Below are 17493 nucleotides of genomic sequence, written 5' to 3'. Positions count from 1 at the left end.
AAATCTCCATAAGAAGGTGTGATATAGTAATTTTCTGGAAATTGACTATCAATTTATTTTCTGCTACGATGGAAATATGATATCTATATAAAGTGCACAATCTGGCTATGAGCAACAGCATAATCCATTCCATCCAATTTGCAGTTGTATATTCAAATTTCTCATTTATAAAAGAAAGGAGGCAATGTGCAGCTGTTGAGAACGGACATCCATTGCTAATTTGTGACAACTGTTACTTTATTGACAAGATTTCAGGAAGTCCATACTGTGCAGTGCCCAAAAAATAACAGCGCATCTACATTAAGACCATGGAAAAATTTGATATTGAAATTTTGCAGCTGTACATAATAGTGTATGCAGTGTTCATGGCTATTTCTTTCATGCATTTGGAAATGCATTATGCACTCCCTGGAAGCAAAGACATGCATTCCCAATGGCCACTAAAATGACATAATATGGTCTTAATCTCAGTCTATTTTTACTGAATGGTTTAGGTCAGTTCTAAGATTAAAAAAAAAGAGAGATCTACATTTATCCTAGGGGCGCTAAAAACTTAACCTGCAAAATGCATCTGTACGGGCGTGAATAACCTTTGTCGATAGCGCCACATTTTCACCAGCATTCCTTGATGTGCTGTAGAATGTAAGCTCTGGTCCAATAGCCTGAGAAGATGGAGCTCAAGTGAGCTTACAATCAATAAACGGAATCATGTATGAATGCTTCAAAATTCACACCCAATTATAACCAACTGAGTACCACTCGACACCAGTTACTGGCCTAGCCACACAAGGTTAAAAGATTGCAGATTCAGCAATGGCTATATTTGTTTAAAATTAGGTATTTGAGCTATCCAGTTACATTAACATGTTGACGGACTAGGATTAATAGCTTAGAGAAATTTCCATGCAAAGAATGTGGAACTGCCACAATAAGGCACAAACGGCTTTGGTAGGCCTCATTAAACACCTGGCAGTCCATTGCAAAACAAGTGGAAAAATATGTGCCTAGTGGGGCATAGAAGTTCGACCTTAAACAAAAATGAAGCAAGATACCAATTCAAAACTCCAAATATCCTGTTTGGACAACATTTTTTTTTATTATCACCAGTAACCACCTGGAACCGCTACTGAACTACCAGAAGGAAGCACTGTTGTAACAAGATCCAGGATCTTGATGATGATATGTACTCCCTCTGTAAACTAATATAAGAGCATTTAGATCACTAATATAGTAATCTAAACACTCTTATATTAGTTTACAGAGGGAGTATAAAATAGCAAAACCATTCACAAACGATTTTGAAGAATCAAAGCATCTGATTCGAGGAATCCCTGATTCAAGCCTACAACATAAAATCCAAGCTTATCTCAGCCATGGCTAGATATGAAAAACAATACCTGTAGTTCAATTATGAATTCTGTTGATCTGTCAGAACTTTCATTTTCAGCAATGCCTTCCGGAATTTCCTCATTAAGAATTGACTGGAGGCCCTCCTTTTCGGGCGCATTTTCTCTTACTAGGTAGACATGGTCATCTTCTGATGCTGAGTACCAGCAATCACTGCCAAGAGATACACAGGAGTCCAGATACTCACCATTCTGCAGCAACATATTGCATTTTAAAATGAAACAAGAAGTATATTGCAAAGAAGAAAGTAGAAACAAAAAAGATTGAAAGCATAGAACATTACCACTATCTTGACATTTCGAAATTGCAATGTCTTACCACCGAGCACATGGATGAAACTTTCAGCACTAGGGCTTGAAAGAATCTCCCCCTCTCTATCCCGCAAATATAATTTACCACCATTTCCGTCATAGATAAAGTGCTCAAATTTTTCATTATCAACAATCAGAGGTTTCTGAGGTGAAAGACTAAAAGTTGAATGCTCCTGGTAATAAACTTTATCAGTGAACACGACTGGAGATATCATGTGTAGAAGGTCCTTGTCTTCATCATTGGATAAAAGGCTGCGAGCAGATGGCACAAAGAACTCGACTATTGCTAGTAAGAAGTCAAGAGCCACAAGAAACTTGGGTCGCTGAACGCATACGGAGACAGAAGACGAGGATTTTCGCAAGATAGCATCAAAAATGAGCATCGAGGGGATTGGCTCGAGGCCTAGATCCTTTTGTATCCTTCGTTCACCTGAATCAAGTTCATTAGGATTATCATACCCATCGGCAGATGATGTGTCTCTGACTGTTGCTGATTTCCCAATGGCAAGCCTTAACTCATCTTTTGTTCCTTCGCGGTCATCAAAAACAGAAAAGCCTTTGAGTGTAGCGAAAAGGAAAGTCTCCTCCCGTGTATTTGATTTATAGAGAAGCCAAGCACCACTTGCCTGAGAACAGAATATTATATTATCATGTATACTAGTTCAATTAAGTAAAAAATGCAAGAATGGGCACTGCAGTTTCAGTGATACTACTACAGGTGGTACTATATTATACTCCCTCCGTCCGGAAATACTTGTCCTAGAAATGGATAAACTCAAAGTGAGGGACTGCACATGGAAATGAAGTGCTAAATATGTGTACCTGCACGCTAGCCAGAGGGGAATCCCTTGTTGATCCTGAATGCAGAGAAAGCTCGACCAGATTTATTGAAACAGAGAATTTATTTGCTATCCATGTTTCTGTATCTTGGGACAGGTCCTGAATACTTTCAGAAGAAACAGAAGCTGCAGAAACATGAGATTCCGATGTGGAAGTTCCATCTCGAGGACCATCCAGAGCAGGCACAATATGTGGTGTCTCAGCAAAGTTTGACGCCGCACATTCAGATATAACTTCATATTCCCGATTGGATAATGCTGCTTTCAGAACATCCACCTGACACAACGTGGATGAAAAATGACTATCACAATGGCATTCCAATTAAAAGAAGAAGCAAATAGTAACTTTTCTTATGACCATGGAATTTTAAGTAAAGATTCATTCTGAGAAAGTATGCTACCTTAATTGCTGCCTCCACCACTGGCAACTGGTGCATCAGATCACGCAATGATCTATGAATCTCAACGGAGAGACCTTTCACATCCTGTATTATAGTTTCACCCCGCACCATATCCATACCAATGGTTAAATTTATGTCTTTTACCTACAAAGTGTGCAATGACAGCTATAAGAATAATTATAAGATCAACAGTAACAAGAACAGTAATCAGACTTGCAATAGCAGTGTTCAACTGTCAAACTGACACTGCTGAACGAGAAGTGCAACATGAAAGATATTGTACATATAATTCATCAATACATCAAAGAAGAAGAATATAGTATAGAATCAGTGAAGGTTACTGCAAGGTATAGGCGCAGGGTATCATCATGCCTCCGAGATAAATCATAATAGGCACGATCAATTGTGGTTTAATGGCATCGTCAAAAGGGTGTCGAATTTTGGTAGTGAAGAAGACAGCTTCAATGAGATTTACAGGATTGTCCTCAACTTATACAAATCTTATTTTTAGAAGATGATCACCCAAACATAATATATACCACAACAGCACCAACATAGCTCCCTCCACTTTAATCTAGACCTCAGAAATATAAACAAATAGTCTGACGGAAATCGTACTTTATCCCCTAAAGTATTCCTTTCATTCCACATTTACTTATTGTAAACATCTTCCAAATTGTGGGCGGAAACTCCCAAAAAAGGGGGTTTGCTTGAAAACAATTTGTTCTCATCAGATCTAAAGAGAAGACAGCATAACCATTAACGTGTGGTCTCATTTTCACCCTTCCATTTTATTCTTTGTCCTTTACTTTAAACTTGAAGGAACAAGTATGAAACATTGCTGAACAGTTGTATTTTGATGGAGCAACCCCAAATTAGCATACATGTAAAAGTTTCTGATCAAAGATTCTCACTGGGCAATGGCTAGGCTAATCCCTGTTTGTATATATTTTTTTCTGATATTATAAAATGTTTTAGTAGGTTGGTCCCCTATGGTGGCCGTCCAAATAAAAACATGTAGGTGCAGTGGACTTACCGTAACTGTTAAAATTTCCAAGTGGACAGCACCCATCTCATTCTTGTCACCACCTATCCATTGGAACTCATTTTGGATTGTTATGTACAGGACATCAAGCTCCAAGAAGCTGCAACCATAAATAACCATTTATTAAATGCAACAAAGATAGGTGAATATAAAACATTATATACAGAGAGATATCCTTACTCATGACTATTAGTATCATGAGGCATAACAATTATAGGTCTACTGAAAGAAACATCCAGCTTGAGGGCAGGCGATCCTTCCATATCAGTTTTGCTAACCCACTTCTCTGAGTTAGTTACATTGTCTTTCAGCTTTACGACACCATCAGAACTTTTAGGGACAAGACCCATGAAATAACCAGTAAGCTGCACACATAAAGAAAAGAAGAGAGAACCCTTAGGTCATTGACAAAAAGGAGAACATAGATGAGCTTTAAATAGCATACCTCTTGAACAAAACGGTTAAGATAAACAATTCTAACTTCGGAGAGCTTCCCTACAAGACTGTAGTCATACCCACAGTAGTCTTCGTCACCAACACTGTATGAACAGAAGTCAATCTGCACAAAGTTTTAAAGAATTACCTTACTTCCTCAAGTCAGGAAAAATGCTTATTCAAGAATAGGAAGACGTGGAGTATAGAAGTTAAGAGCAGTTAAGAGCTACATCTAGCCAAGTAGTGACTCAAATAATACAACAAGTAACATGGTAGTACCTCCACAAAAGATCCTCCCGGATTTCGCATATCACAGACCCAAAAGTAAGGATGGTTGCTACGAAGACTATCATCACTTATTTTGAGGTTTCCAAGTGCAGCCTTTATACTGAATGAGGATGTGAACACCTTAAATAACACCAAAGATAGTCAGTTATGCAAGGTCAACTAAACCAAAATCAATCATATAAGCTAGACATGCTCATACCTTGATATCAGTTGAGAGGTTATTTTGTGACAAAGTAGCAAGTAGATCACCATTTTCCTTCATCAGTAATACTTGTGCCTCTGCCATGCTTGATGTAAGATGAAAAACTACTCTGCTTTTACCTTTAGACAGCAACCTTTTTATGACAGGTTCTGACTCCAGATCAGATTTAGGCTCCTCAACCACATTATCAGACTTAATATCATCTGTGTTTCTATCTTTGTCGCTATCAGGGTCATTTGCAAGATTAATAGCATTCATAAATTCCATGATTGCAAGGACAGTTGGCCGATGACAAAAGAAGGTTAGAGTAGCAACACTTACAACCACCTGGTAACAAAAGGAAAAGTCAGATATCACAACTGCCGTTGGGAACCCGCTCAGTTTATATACACACTTGAAGCCTTAAGTGCTGAATAACTTTTAGATATTAAGATATTTACCCTGGTGTCCAAGTTGTTGTACTGGAGAGACTGCTGATCATATATAACAATCTGAGCTTTCACAAAACTATCAGAAGTACCACTTCCTTCGGAAGTGAATCCAACCATTTTAATTTCACTGCCTGGTAACAAACCAGGAATTCGACTAAATGCAGGGGGTTGCAAGGAAGGGAGGCCAGTAGGTAAAACATCTTGGGAACTAAAATAATCTGATATACTCCTCTCTTTTAGCATAGGTGTTCCAAATTCGTCAAAATCATCTGATGCTTCAAAAAACCTTTCCTCGCTGTCACTTTTCTTTAGTGGGGCGCCTTTAGTTTCTGAACTATTCTTTCGAGCAGGAGTGGGATTTTCTTTGGTTTGCATACTGTTGATGAAGGACCTTGCCAAGTACCTTGGTACAGGACTCCCTGGGTAAAAATACTGATCTTCAATTTCCAGTGACCGCAAAAAAGTGCCAATCAGTAGGTCGCCACCCTTCATTGAGAGTTCAACCTATTTGTTTGCACACAAAAAATTGGGTAAGTAAAATGAACCACGTATCAAGGACTGCATGTACATAAGGGACAGGTATACCTGACCACCAACTGCTCGAAATTCAAACAAACTGCTCTCCTTAGCCAGTAGTACTTTTTTTAGCCTGTGGTTACTCTATAAACAGTAAAAGTTACATCATTAACAATAGATTCAAGATTACAAAGAACATTGGGTAACAAAAAAATACCTCATAGCCACACGAAAAACAGATCTTTAGTTCATCAAGAATACCAGCAAGAAACAATTTTTCTATGTTGACAACATCAGGAAGACTGCCTTTGAAAGAGCGAGCTTCTGATGTGAAAGCAGCTTCAGGAAAATTGGAAACTGTGGCAGAACCCTGCAAGTATGCTAGTTATTATCTGGATAACAATAGAAGACAAAATGGAAACCTACGCAAAAAAGGGGAAAGGGAATGGGAGTACCGATGCACGATATATAGCACCCTGCAAGCGGTTCTGCCATATTTTTCTTGTTTCCTCGCTGTCAAACAACAGTATCAAAGCACCAGTATCTTCCAGAATCTGCACAAGAAAATCAATTGAAATCATCAATTATGTCAAAGGGATTGCAAGAACCTACGACTCTTCATTGCTATAGTTGTTCGTTGTGTTAATTCTGACATGTCATTGCTGATGTAGAAAACCATTTGTAACATGCCCGATTACAATCTTTTAGAAGCTAATGAACTGAATATAATAAGCTCAGCTACTACAACGTTCCTTGGGATTGACTTGACCAGAGTCGTGCAGTGCCACAATATTTTGCACACCATTTGTAAGCTCAGTAGGAACCTGATGAACTTGCTTCCCACTTAAACTGCACCGCAACACAAATAGATGAAAAGTTAAACTCGAAACAAATATCCAGGCACATAACACAAATAAAAAATATCACAAGTCAATTACATGATTACATCACTATCACTATCATAGGCATAGACAAAAACGGATTGAGCTCCTTTATGGAAACATCGAAGACACTAAGCCATGTGATATCACAAGGCTGAATCACCACGAAGTCTTGAAGCAACCAACATTGAGATAAAAATATCTAAGAATCAAGGCAACTATTACTGACATAAAAATCTCAACAAAAACAAAAATCACTTACGAGCTAGAAAACTCAACTTTAACAGTAGCTCTAAATCAAAATTTGCATAAAAAGTAAGTGTGGGAAAGTGCACAACCTGGACCATTGCTTATATGTTGTAGACTCTGGATTTTCAAATACATAGAGAAATGGCCCCACTAGCCGCAAGTATCTTCGTTGCCAAACAGCCTCTCGGTTTCCAACACCCTAATAACAGGTCATAGAGAACTGTTAGAAATAGTAAAATCAAATTTATTAAGAGGTCTACTTTAAAATTGCCCTGTGGGCACCATTATTTAAAATTTTGGATTACACAGGACTAAAATAATGTGCACAACGAGGGTTTGCAGCTTTAGTTATTATGTTAGGGAAAAAATTGAACATAAGACACAGGTCACTGGCAGTAGGGTGCACAGTACGCCGAAGGGGTGGTGGCAATTATCACTTAGATATAGAAAGCTACCAACTGGTGACAGATGGATTCTATTTTAACCTCTTAGCGATAGAAGGAGTATACAATTCTGTAGAATAGAAGCCAAACCTTCCATGTAAGAAGAGAAGACCATCCCTCAAAGTCAGCCTGATCCCACAAATGTGCAAGGTCTGAACTGTTATTCTCACTATTGGTGTCTTGAAAAATCTTTAAAATCTCCATCAATCGATGATAGCGTGCCGGAGAGAAATGAAACCCCAAGGAAGGCACCCGTACTGCCAGTCTTGTGGAAGGATATAGTGAACTTTCTACCTGGATCTGCGTAACAGAAGGATGAGTTATACCCACTGTTATTTATTCTTTCTTTTGGGGGGAGGGCGGGCGGTGGACTAGTACGCACCTGCTGAAGCTTTAAAGCAATTCCACACTTGTCGATAACTGGCAATAAATTGACTTCTTTAGATGTGTCATTCCAATGGTAATCACCATCCACCAGAAATGCAGATACATCATTGAGCACCAAATTGAAATTCAAATACATGTCCTGCTCTTCTGAAGAATATGAATCCCATATCTCCTGAAGTGACAAGAAACATCAGCAACAGATAAATTCAACCACTTGTAGATATGAAAGTCTTACTTCAAAGAGTAAACATGACCTCTGTCCGAAGAATTAAGTTTCCAAGATCAAGCAAAAGCTTAGTCTCATGTACATCATCCGGGCGGAACTTGGTAGGAACAGTAATTTTAGGAGCAGCGATATCCAGATTCAGTGAAAACCTAGCAGAGATTATATGTGGATTCAATAGCCATTCAGAAAAACCAATACAAAGAACATACAGCTAACCTTTTTAAAATAATACTCCATCCGTCCCAAAATGTAAGACCATTTTTTACACTATCATAGTGTCAGAAATGATCTTACATTTTGGGACGGAGGGAGTACTTAACATCGGAAAAAAAGATATAAATGTGAGAAGTAATTGAAATGTATATCAACAATGCCTTGATAACCTAAATCGGCTTAGTTGATAGTATTGAAAAATACTTATAATATAATCTCGTTTTGGGTATTCTTGTCTTTGAAGGGGAGCCTTAGCGCAGTGGTAAAGCTGCTGCCTTGTGACCATGAGGTCACGGGTTCAAGTCCTGGAAACAGCCTCTTACAGAAATGTAGGGAAAGGCTGCGTACAATAGACCCAAAGTGGTCGGACCCTTCCCCAGACCCTGCGCAAGCGGGAGCTACATGCACTGGGGCTGCCCTTTTTGGGTATTCTTGTCTTTCAGGCTGAAGTAAGGTAGTTAAGACACTCTCCCCTTGTTGCAATTGAATATGCTTCATAGGCCACAACTCCAAATTTAATTACTAGGTTATGGCTACTAATAATCATTTGTCATTACTCACAACAAAGATTACCGGCAGAGCAAATAAAGAGACATCTCTATGAAAAATGGGATTCTGAGAGACCAGTCCACGAATATACAAGAATACATCTAAAAAAACGAGTACAAGGGGATCTTCTAGAACAACAGTACCCTATTTTACAGGGCTAGGACTCATATTGGATGAGGAAGGCACCGCGAGGAATCCAAAGTTCAACCGACTAAGGATCTCAATCCCTAGGTCGGAGTCATCTATGAGCTGAACTTGGAGATCTTGCCTTAACGTCCCAGACAAGGCACATATTTAAAGACCCAGAGAGCGCTGTGAAACACTAGCTATGCTGAAGCCACAACAACCAACCCTACCCCTCAAGGCGCACGACTGCTACATCGAATTCGAGGAGGTGCCCCTCAACTCAACCCTGACGAGTACACAAACTTGGTCAGGGAGCATTTAGACGGTGCAGTTAGTATTGACCACTACCGCCAAGTCCATAATTCAAAAATTGATGAAGTCCACATAATGGAGCTCAAAAGCCGATTACCAAATCTACTTTTTTAGCATCTTGAAACCGCACATAAGAAATATTCTGAATGAATCACCTTACAATAAGACAGCTTTCTATTTTGTCGAACAACAAGTCGAACCCAATGAACAATTCCATTCAAAGGAACGTTCTAGAGTTTTTTCCACTATATTCGCGATATTTAACAAAATGGAAGAAATTCTTCACGGTTTCTAGAGTTCCGGGATTACTTCACTGATATCGATCGTCATTACTAGTTTAAATCCCATCTAGATTAGTATCTTCCACCTACCATTAAAATCCCTCGAGAGAATAAAGAGAAGAAGCCAGGACATAAGCTTTTGGTCCTGGAGTCACTTGCTCACCCTACTTTCAATACGCATACCCTCCTATGCAGGATCCATGTAATAGACAACTACCGAGAAGACCGCTGAGATCTCGTTTAGCCCACAATCCCTTAAAAATTGGTATCCTATAGTATCTTTCTGGTGCCCATCAAAGAATAGTTCTTTCAGTAGTAAAATAATTCATACCAACCTGGACTGATCTTTTAGAACACGTGTCATTTGCTGTTGAGCGGTGCGTTTCACTTCATCTAATGTCATCTTCACAAATCAAAAGATATGGTTACTCAATAGAAGAGATGCAGAAGAATCAATCATATTATCATATAAACAAATCGTGCTTCAAGTGAATTATGAGTATATACCTGTACAGCAGCAGCAGTCTCCAGTGCAAGGGTTTGGCTAACTGTAGGGCTACTCTTGAAGAAGGCAACGATTTGGTCAATGGAATCTTTCAAATACTGCCGGAATAACAACAATGATCATCAAAGGGTAAAACAAGCATGTGCACGCTAGAGGTTTTTAAAGGATAACTATAACTCACAGTTATATAACAAGGAGAAGCCCTGGCTGTAAAACTCCAGTCCAGTTGCTCATCAAACGGTTTGTAGGAGAAGACACCAACAAGAGAATCAACAACACTTGCACTCTGGTAAGACATATAATGATATCGTTCAGTCATAAATGATTTGAATAACATCTAAAAGGTAAAATTACAAGAACAAAATGGTAAAACCTCAGCAAGCAGGCCATATGGAGATAAAAGTTTGTAGGAACCAAGCTTCAGATCAAAAACTTTTGCCTCTGGATACATTTTCAAGTTACAGCGGAAATCTTCACATGAAAGATCAGCAAGGCACTCTGAACCATCAATGATAAGCCTTGATGCATTATGTTTCATGCGTATTTCAAAATAAAACTGCATCAATTTCATATCTTGTTGAGCAGGAATATACTCCGTATTTTCTTTGTACCCGATTATCCTATTTAACCTTTCCCAATCTTCATCACTAAAACTCTTTGAGTCTCCATCATCCTTTGAAGAGCCAGTCCTATACGCAGAAGAAGTCATTAGTACACAATTGTACAATACAGAGAATGCGAGTTTGTATAGATCAGACAGACCATCCAAATGACCACCAGGACTGCTTGTTTTGTTGAGCATGCTGTCTTTCTGCTGACTGTTCTACAAACTTGTGGGCCAGCATCCTTCACAAAGGAAAAAAAGATTAATATTAAGCAATGAGCAACTCATAGAGGATCATGCAGTTGAAACAATTGGAGTGAAACTACATAGCTCAAATTCAATGAAAAAAAAGCCATATCGCGCAATGTTCATTAGATGATTCTATGGTTCGTTCTCCTCAGTGGTTCGAAACTTATTCACTCTACATCAGAACTGTGCAGGCATAACGGTTCAGATATGTCTTTAAAGAAAGAACAACTTCGGAAGGAATGAACAGCGCGTTCAAAAAGAGATATTATGCAATAGTTGCATGCAAGATAACAATATCATGTGAAATAAGGTTTACATGTCAGGCATGAAGTAATTTTAAGAAGGACCAATGGAACATATCAGTATTCAGATAGACCTCATTCCACATTATTATGAACTTCTGAAACAAATCCTTAACGGTGAATATCTACAAGATAATCTTCATAGAGCATGTCTCAAAGAACAAACGTACTACCTCCATTGCAGAATAACTTCCATATCTAGTTCACGATCCAGGCTATTAATCTCCTCATTATCTTCAACAACCGGACGGCTCATGTCAGACTTCAGAAGGGACGCATATAAAGATACATATGTCTTTCGAAGTCTTGCGTTTCTCAGTAGTTGCTCCCAAGATAGACTTCCACTGCATTAACAAGATATATCAACACGAACCCAATGAGAAAATCAGGCACAAAAAAAGTAGACCATGACATTACATCATATAGTCAATAGGCCGAACTCAACATCGAATATATATAATTAATTATGAAGGGTGCTTCACGAAACAGAATTATCCAATGAGTATTCTAAAGGACAATACTATAATGTCGTAATACCTAAAATCAATCGTAATACTGGGGCTTTCACTTAAATAGAATGGAGCCAGGGAAGGATCCCTGATTTTCTAAAAAAATTATAAGGTTCAATTGGCAAATTGGCAACTGATGTGGCTTGGTTCCTTTGTTAATGCTCAATTTATTTCCACATATATGTTTCACTGTGTGCATGGAAGTGCAGTTCTATCAGTACGTTGATCGGCTCACACTGAATGCTAGTCTCATCACGATTAAAACGAAATTTCAGTAGGCATGTAGGGATTCCTGTTAAGTAAACCCAAACATAAATGACCATTCCTCCATAATACAGACACAATCTTTTGTTATGTAGGAGAATATCATAACTATAAACTGATAAACAAAATACCTATACATGATAAACAACAACACATAATCCATACACACAGAAGGTTGTAGAACCCATGTACCTTGCCTTCTTCATTTCATGAGTCACTACTTTGTATGCGTACTTCCACCAAGACTTCGGATCAGATTTCACTGGTAAAGATGGTCGGTAATGAGCATATCTCAGCCGTTGATTAAAAGAAGAAAAGTTATCAGCCATCTTCAAGATGTCCCTGTAGCCATCCTGAATTGAAGAAACCAGTCTACCATTAGCATTGCTGCTTTGTCATTTAAAAGAAGACGGGGGTGGTTGGCCAAGAGTTAGAAACCTTCGACAAAGACAAAGTAACATCATCCAAATCAACAGCAGCATTTTGCAATGCCTGTCCGCTTCTCTTCGCTTCATCAATGTGTACCTTTGTATATTTTGCTTTGCCAGATATAGGTCTTAATATGTAAGTGTGAGCTTTTGAAGCAGTACTAGAACTATCTTGCTTTCTGAACTCAAAAACCTGAAACACATTTTGTGAACCAGTAAATATTCATCAAGCGAAAATAAACTTATTAGACAAAACCAATGAAAGCACAAGACCCATCCTCCAATGCCTCAGTACAGCACAGTATCTGGCCCTCAAGGTTCACCATGTAGCTGTCCAGTTAGATATTGTACTAAAATAGACAACTGCCTACATGTAGAGCTTTACCCTCAAGCCCTACATATATTTATTAGCAAATACAATTGTAAGCTACCTGACTCCATTCTGAAGGCAGTAAATCTTCCCAGGGTTTATCCACGCTCCAAGGACTGCTATCAGAATCAAAATACAGCGCCAGACTCTCAAGTTCAACAGACTGCAAAACCATCATATATAAGCTATCAACATGCAAGAATCATAAATACGACTATCAGAAGCAAAACAGAAGGCCCAGTAAATGAATCTGAGGGGGGAATATGCAATCTTTCTGTAACTTGAAGGATGCATTCTCTGTTAACATCAACGCATTATCCCTTCTAGACGTGCAGAATAATTTGTGTAAAGAATCAACGCAGTATGAGAAAATAAGGAATTTGAATTGCTCGTCTTTAACACCTAGTATTGTCCACAATAGCTTTCTATTCTGCGATTCAGAAGCCATAGAAAGTGGTTTCCAGTCCTCACCTCCCTTTAGGGAAGTCTGGATTCACAGAAGCAACCAGTAGTAGACCTTGTGTATTACTTTGTATGCCAGTATTAATGACTGAACCAAAATGTTGTGAAGTTAGGAGAATATACCTTCTTCACTCGTTCCAAATCTCCACCAGTGGCAAAAGTTTCCTTCCCATGGTCATCCACAGTAACTGCTGACAGCTTTGAAAGTACCAAACCTGCTGCGAAAGGGTGGCCTGGATTGCTACAGAAAAAATTCATGGTATTCTTATATGCACCCTGAAAGATACATCCACTAAACAGAAATTTAAGTACCTCTCTATGTCTTCGTATCTGATGTGAATATTGCCAATGGATAACTTGATGTTTCCAATCACAGTGCTAATGAAAGACCCAAGCCATGACGAGTTCTTCAGGGATGATGAAAAGTTTGAGTCAAAAATTTAATAAAGCATAATCATGTTAACATGGTCGGTTCCCAAGTCCCAACCCATACAACAGCAGGCAAAACATGGTCAGATTGAATATCCAAGCTATGTAGGTAGTTCATCATCACAGTACACAAATATACACACAATTATAAAAAGGCCAAGTACCAACACGTACCAGTTCGGAGTTCAGTTGTTGCTGGCTCTCCAATAATTTCATTTCCATCTCCTGTTTCAATAAACAGTAGATCACTAATACACAGTTCAGGCAACAACTGCCAGAATAACTCAACTAGTGTCACAAATTGCTCACCCTAACTCTAGTTCGTTTGACCTCTTGGACAGCATCCTCACTGCAACCTTCAACATCTGTTGCTGGTTCAGCTAATATAAAAATACGATCAAGATAAACCAAAACCGGCTCTTGGCCAAGTCTGCTCCAAGGGACCTAATAATCATTTGTGCAATCATCCTTTAGCATACTCGATAATATCACACACAAAAAACCATCAATGATTAAGGCAAAATGATGCGGATAACCTAAGTAACTACTACAGACCTTGAGCTTAACTGAACCAAGGAAACCAGCTTTGACTTTCACAGGTAACTTCAATGAATTGAGCGCCTCAGGCTTCAACTGCATGTTTGTGAGTTCCACATCACCTGAAATATTATTGCAGAAAACACATGAAGTAGAAGAGGGCCAATATCATTATCAGAACATGAACTATAGCCAGCAGAAGGAGAACATGTGTGCACACGTGTGTGCGTAGAATGTGTATTGGCTCACGATCATCGCAACATGGCAACCACTGAAGCAAATGTTTGACCCAGCAGACACACCCATTGCCCAATTCCACTACAGCACCAGTTAATTCTACAGCTTCCAACTATCACAAGATTTTCTTTCGTTAACTGGCGTAAGCAAGTCCTTTGTATGACTTAATTGTCTACACTCCGTCTCACAAACTTTGCTACTTCTAACAAAACTGATGATAGAGGATCAATTCCATTGACTTTATGCACACAACCTACATCAGTTAAGTGAACAATACCCTGACTCATATTTTGTCTTCCTGACTCTCTATTGTTGGTTGAGAGAGCAAGTCCCGCTAGTGGGGACCAGGAACTGCATATATCACATTATCCTCCCAGCAATCATCTGACATGGGCTTGTAGAAGGGGGCGCGATGTGCTGAAGGATGGGATCCAGAGCCTCGCCGATGTCGGTAGACAGCATGGCATGGTTCAGTGTCAGCAGCCAGCTCTGGTACCCACCCCGTAGCTCTGCCATTGATAGGATGACCCACCATAAAATCATATTTCTCTTCTTTTTGCCAGAGTCCAGATGAGTGTATCCCATCACCGTGTTCCAGACAATCAGATTTGAGGATCAGCAGAATAGGACAGGCATGGTCAAAATACAGTTCCTGGCTTCAAAATGAAATACATCTTATATACGCAGTTTGTTCCATGTGGTACAGACACATTTGGTACTAAGATTACAACGCTAAGCATATTTGGTTGCACAGCAGCATCTCAGGGATATATGTTATCCAGAGTTTCAGGGTTCAGCCATATGCATTGTTATTGCAAACATGTAAGTTCAAGGGGTATCCTTGAATGACTAAATGGAGATATTTGACCAAGTGACATGAGTATATATGTTCGGGAACATCAGTGGCATATTCACACTATTTACCAACAGGCAAAGGCTCACACTAGCCCTCTCGGCCCTAGCTGATGCAACCAGTGAATTACCACCAAGTAAGCTCTACAAAATACAGTAAGCCATCACAACACTGCCCAATGTCTCAACGCTACAACTGCAAGTACAAACACAGAAACACTTAGAATATGAAAAGAAAAATGTTGGATCCTCTCTGAACATATATAACCAATGTTACGCCCATCAAATCCTAATACCCAATTGGCTGGGCATACCACAACATGAATGTATTTGTTGCATGAATATTCTCTCGGAAAATAAATGAAGAATAAAGAGTTCTATGATCAGAGGGGGGCACCGGAGCATCCAACTTCCACCTACAGAACCAGCTCAAGCTCGCTACAATGCCATCCCCATTGCATCCATTCACAACACCAACAGACAGTGCCCAGACGCTGCCTGCCAAAACGAAGCATGCGCACCACACTAAGCTCGGGTTCGACCTCACAACAGCCGTTCCACAGCAATCCGCCACTGTTACTAGAAACATTACTCACAGCAACAAGCAAAGCCACGCAGACGAACTGAAAAACGAGCCAAAATCAGCCGCGAGCGCTTCCCTGATCACCCGCGAGGAACCAATTGGACTGAACCAGCTAACCAGCAGAGCGGGCTGAAGCGAGCGTGGGGCAGTACTGGTGTGGGGACGGGGGAGGGAAGGGGAGGGGGCGGGGGCTCCTCACCTCTCCAGACGCTGATCTTGAGGGCCTCCTTGCTGAGCCCCCGGACGTAGTTGCCGAGGTACTTCTGCAGCAGGAAGGCGACCTGGTCCTCCAACATCTCCGCCGCCGCCGATCGTCGGCGACTGCCGACGCCGCCGCCACCGCGGTGGGAGAGTTTTCCGGCTCGGGGTTCTCTCGGGACGTGGAGCGATTCCGCCTTCGCGTGGAGGAGAAGAAACTGCCGGACTCGCAGTAGAAGCCCACAGGTGTGGAGTCCTGCTTTTTTTTCCTTCTCGGGGCTCTTTTTGTCCTCGAGGGGAAGAAGAGGCACGGAGGAGATCGCTAGAAGAAAGAAGGTGGTGCCGGATATGACGGATGTGCCCTTGATTTTGAGCTTATTAACGGATGGTACCTCACTGCGAAAATAAAATATCTTAAGTGGGGTCTGTTGCCAGTGATGCGAATTATGATTCTCTTTTTTGTCTAGCTGTTTGCGTACTACTATGTTTTATCAGCTTGCAAATGACCCTTTTTTTTGTGGTGGAAAGAAAAATTATTTCGGAGGGCATGAGTTGGCACTGTGAGACCACAGCATTGGTCAGTCAGATTTATTTTTATTTTCATAGGAAACATGTCGGATTTATTTACTTCAAACCTGATTTATTTACAAATAATCAATGCTTAACTTTTTTGTAATAATAATGCGTAATTCTTACTTGCAGTACTGCTTATAGCAAATAAATATGAACACGCTATAGAGAAAAAGCACGCATTTCTTTATTTAATCAAGAAATAAAACGCATTCGGAAACCGCCGGGACACGCGGCACGGTAGAGTTTCGCGTGGCAGTGCTGGTTTGTTAACTACTCTGCTGGTAGGCTCGAGAGTCGAGAATAACCACGCCGATTCCGTTTCGAAAAAAAGAATAACCACGCCGAGCAAGGAGAAGCGGCCTCTAGTAGCACTCTGCACCATGGATGCCCAGCGCATTGACAAAAATACTTGTTTAATTTGACACTACAGTTGGGAAGCGCTCGCGGCTGATTTTGGCTCGTTTCTCAGTTCGTCTGCGCGGCTCCATAGCGATCCATCTCAAACAGCTGTTTAATTGGCATAAAAGATTGCGACGATCTGTTCGTAAAATACCGATAGTACAGATAACGCGATTCCACAGGCCACGTATGTGGATGAATAGACCGTCGTCATGTACGCGAAGAAAATACTGTTAAGAATCAAACTAGGCGTACGCCTGATTCTTCTTCAAGGTGGAGGGAGAGTCGTTCGAGTCCGGCTGCAACTTTCTTTCTTCGGCGGCGTCGTCTGTCAACGTCCGGCGCCGGGACGGCGGACGCGCGCTTTGTCCAGGGACACGCAAAGGCTGCGAGCTGCTGCGTGCGGCCACGACGCCCGCCTGCGTGTTGGAAAGGGCTCGTCACGTGTTG

General features: G+C 40.3%; 1 protein-coding gene across 1 annotated transcript in view; it reads right to left on the bottom strand.

Moving 5' to 3' along the window:
• LOC123128156 (uncharacterized) overlaps positions 1–16376 on the bottom strand; it is a 33202-nt gene extending 16826 nt beyond the window's left edge. The window contains exons 1-34 of the mRNA XM_044548095.1: positions 16073–16376; positions 14220–14323; positions 13974–14108; positions 13839–13889; positions 13548–13642; positions 13359–13476; positions 12835–12936; positions 12414–12596; positions 12168–12328; positions 11376–11546; positions 10810–10893; positions 10421–10736; positions 10229–10333; positions 10050–10145; positions 9878–9945; positions 8090–8210; positions 7831–8007; positions 7539–7748; positions 7095–7204; positions 6628–6724; positions 6331–6429; positions 6093–6245; positions 5945–6019; positions 5369–5863; positions 4926–5255; positions 4718–4846; positions 4449–4562; positions 4184–4368; positions 3995–4103; positions 2959–3102; positions 2541–2834; positions 1691–2344; positions 1398–1598; positions 559–662 (exon numbers count right to left, since the gene is read on the bottom strand). Coding sequence (XP_044404030.1) covers positions 559–662; positions 1398–1598; positions 1691–2344; positions 2541–2834; positions 2959–3102; positions 3995–4103; positions 4184–4368; positions 4449–4562; positions 4718–4846; positions 4926–5255; positions 5369–5863; positions 5945–6019; positions 6093–6245; positions 6331–6429; positions 6628–6724; positions 7095–7204; positions 7539–7748; positions 7831–8007; positions 8090–8210; positions 9878–9945; positions 10050–10145; positions 10229–10333; positions 10421–10736; positions 10810–10893; positions 11376–11546; positions 12168–12328; positions 12414–12596; positions 12835–12936; positions 13359–13476; positions 13548–13642; positions 13839–13889; positions 13974–14108; positions 14220–14323; positions 16073–16169 — 5687 coding nt within the window. The 5' untranslated portion in view covers positions 16170–16376. The remainder of the gene's footprint in view (positions 1–558; positions 663–1397; positions 1599–1690; positions 2345–2540; positions 2835–2958; positions 3103–3994; positions 4104–4183; positions 4369–4448; positions 4563–4717; positions 4847–4925; positions 5256–5368; positions 5864–5944; positions 6020–6092; positions 6246–6330; positions 6430–6627; positions 6725–7094; positions 7205–7538; positions 7749–7830; positions 8008–8089; positions 8211–9877; positions 9946–10049; positions 10146–10228; positions 10334–10420; positions 10737–10809; positions 10894–11375; positions 11547–12167; positions 12329–12413; positions 12597–12834; positions 12937–13358; positions 13477–13547; positions 13643–13838; positions 13890–13973; positions 14109–14219; positions 14324–16072) is intronic.
• Between the last annotated feature and the right edge of the window lie 1117 nt (positions 16377–17493).

Source organism: Triticum aestivum, chromosome 1B (assembly GCF_018294505.1).
Source record: "Triticum aestivum cultivar Chinese Spring chromosome 1B, IWGSC CS RefSeq v2.1, whole genome shotgun sequence".
Lineage (NCBI taxonomy): Eukaryota > Viridiplantae > Streptophyta > Magnoliopsida > Poales > Poaceae > Triticum > Triticum aestivum.
The sequence above is the reverse complement of the archived record's forward strand: the minus strand, read 5'-3'. Positions and strand labels throughout refer to the sequence as shown.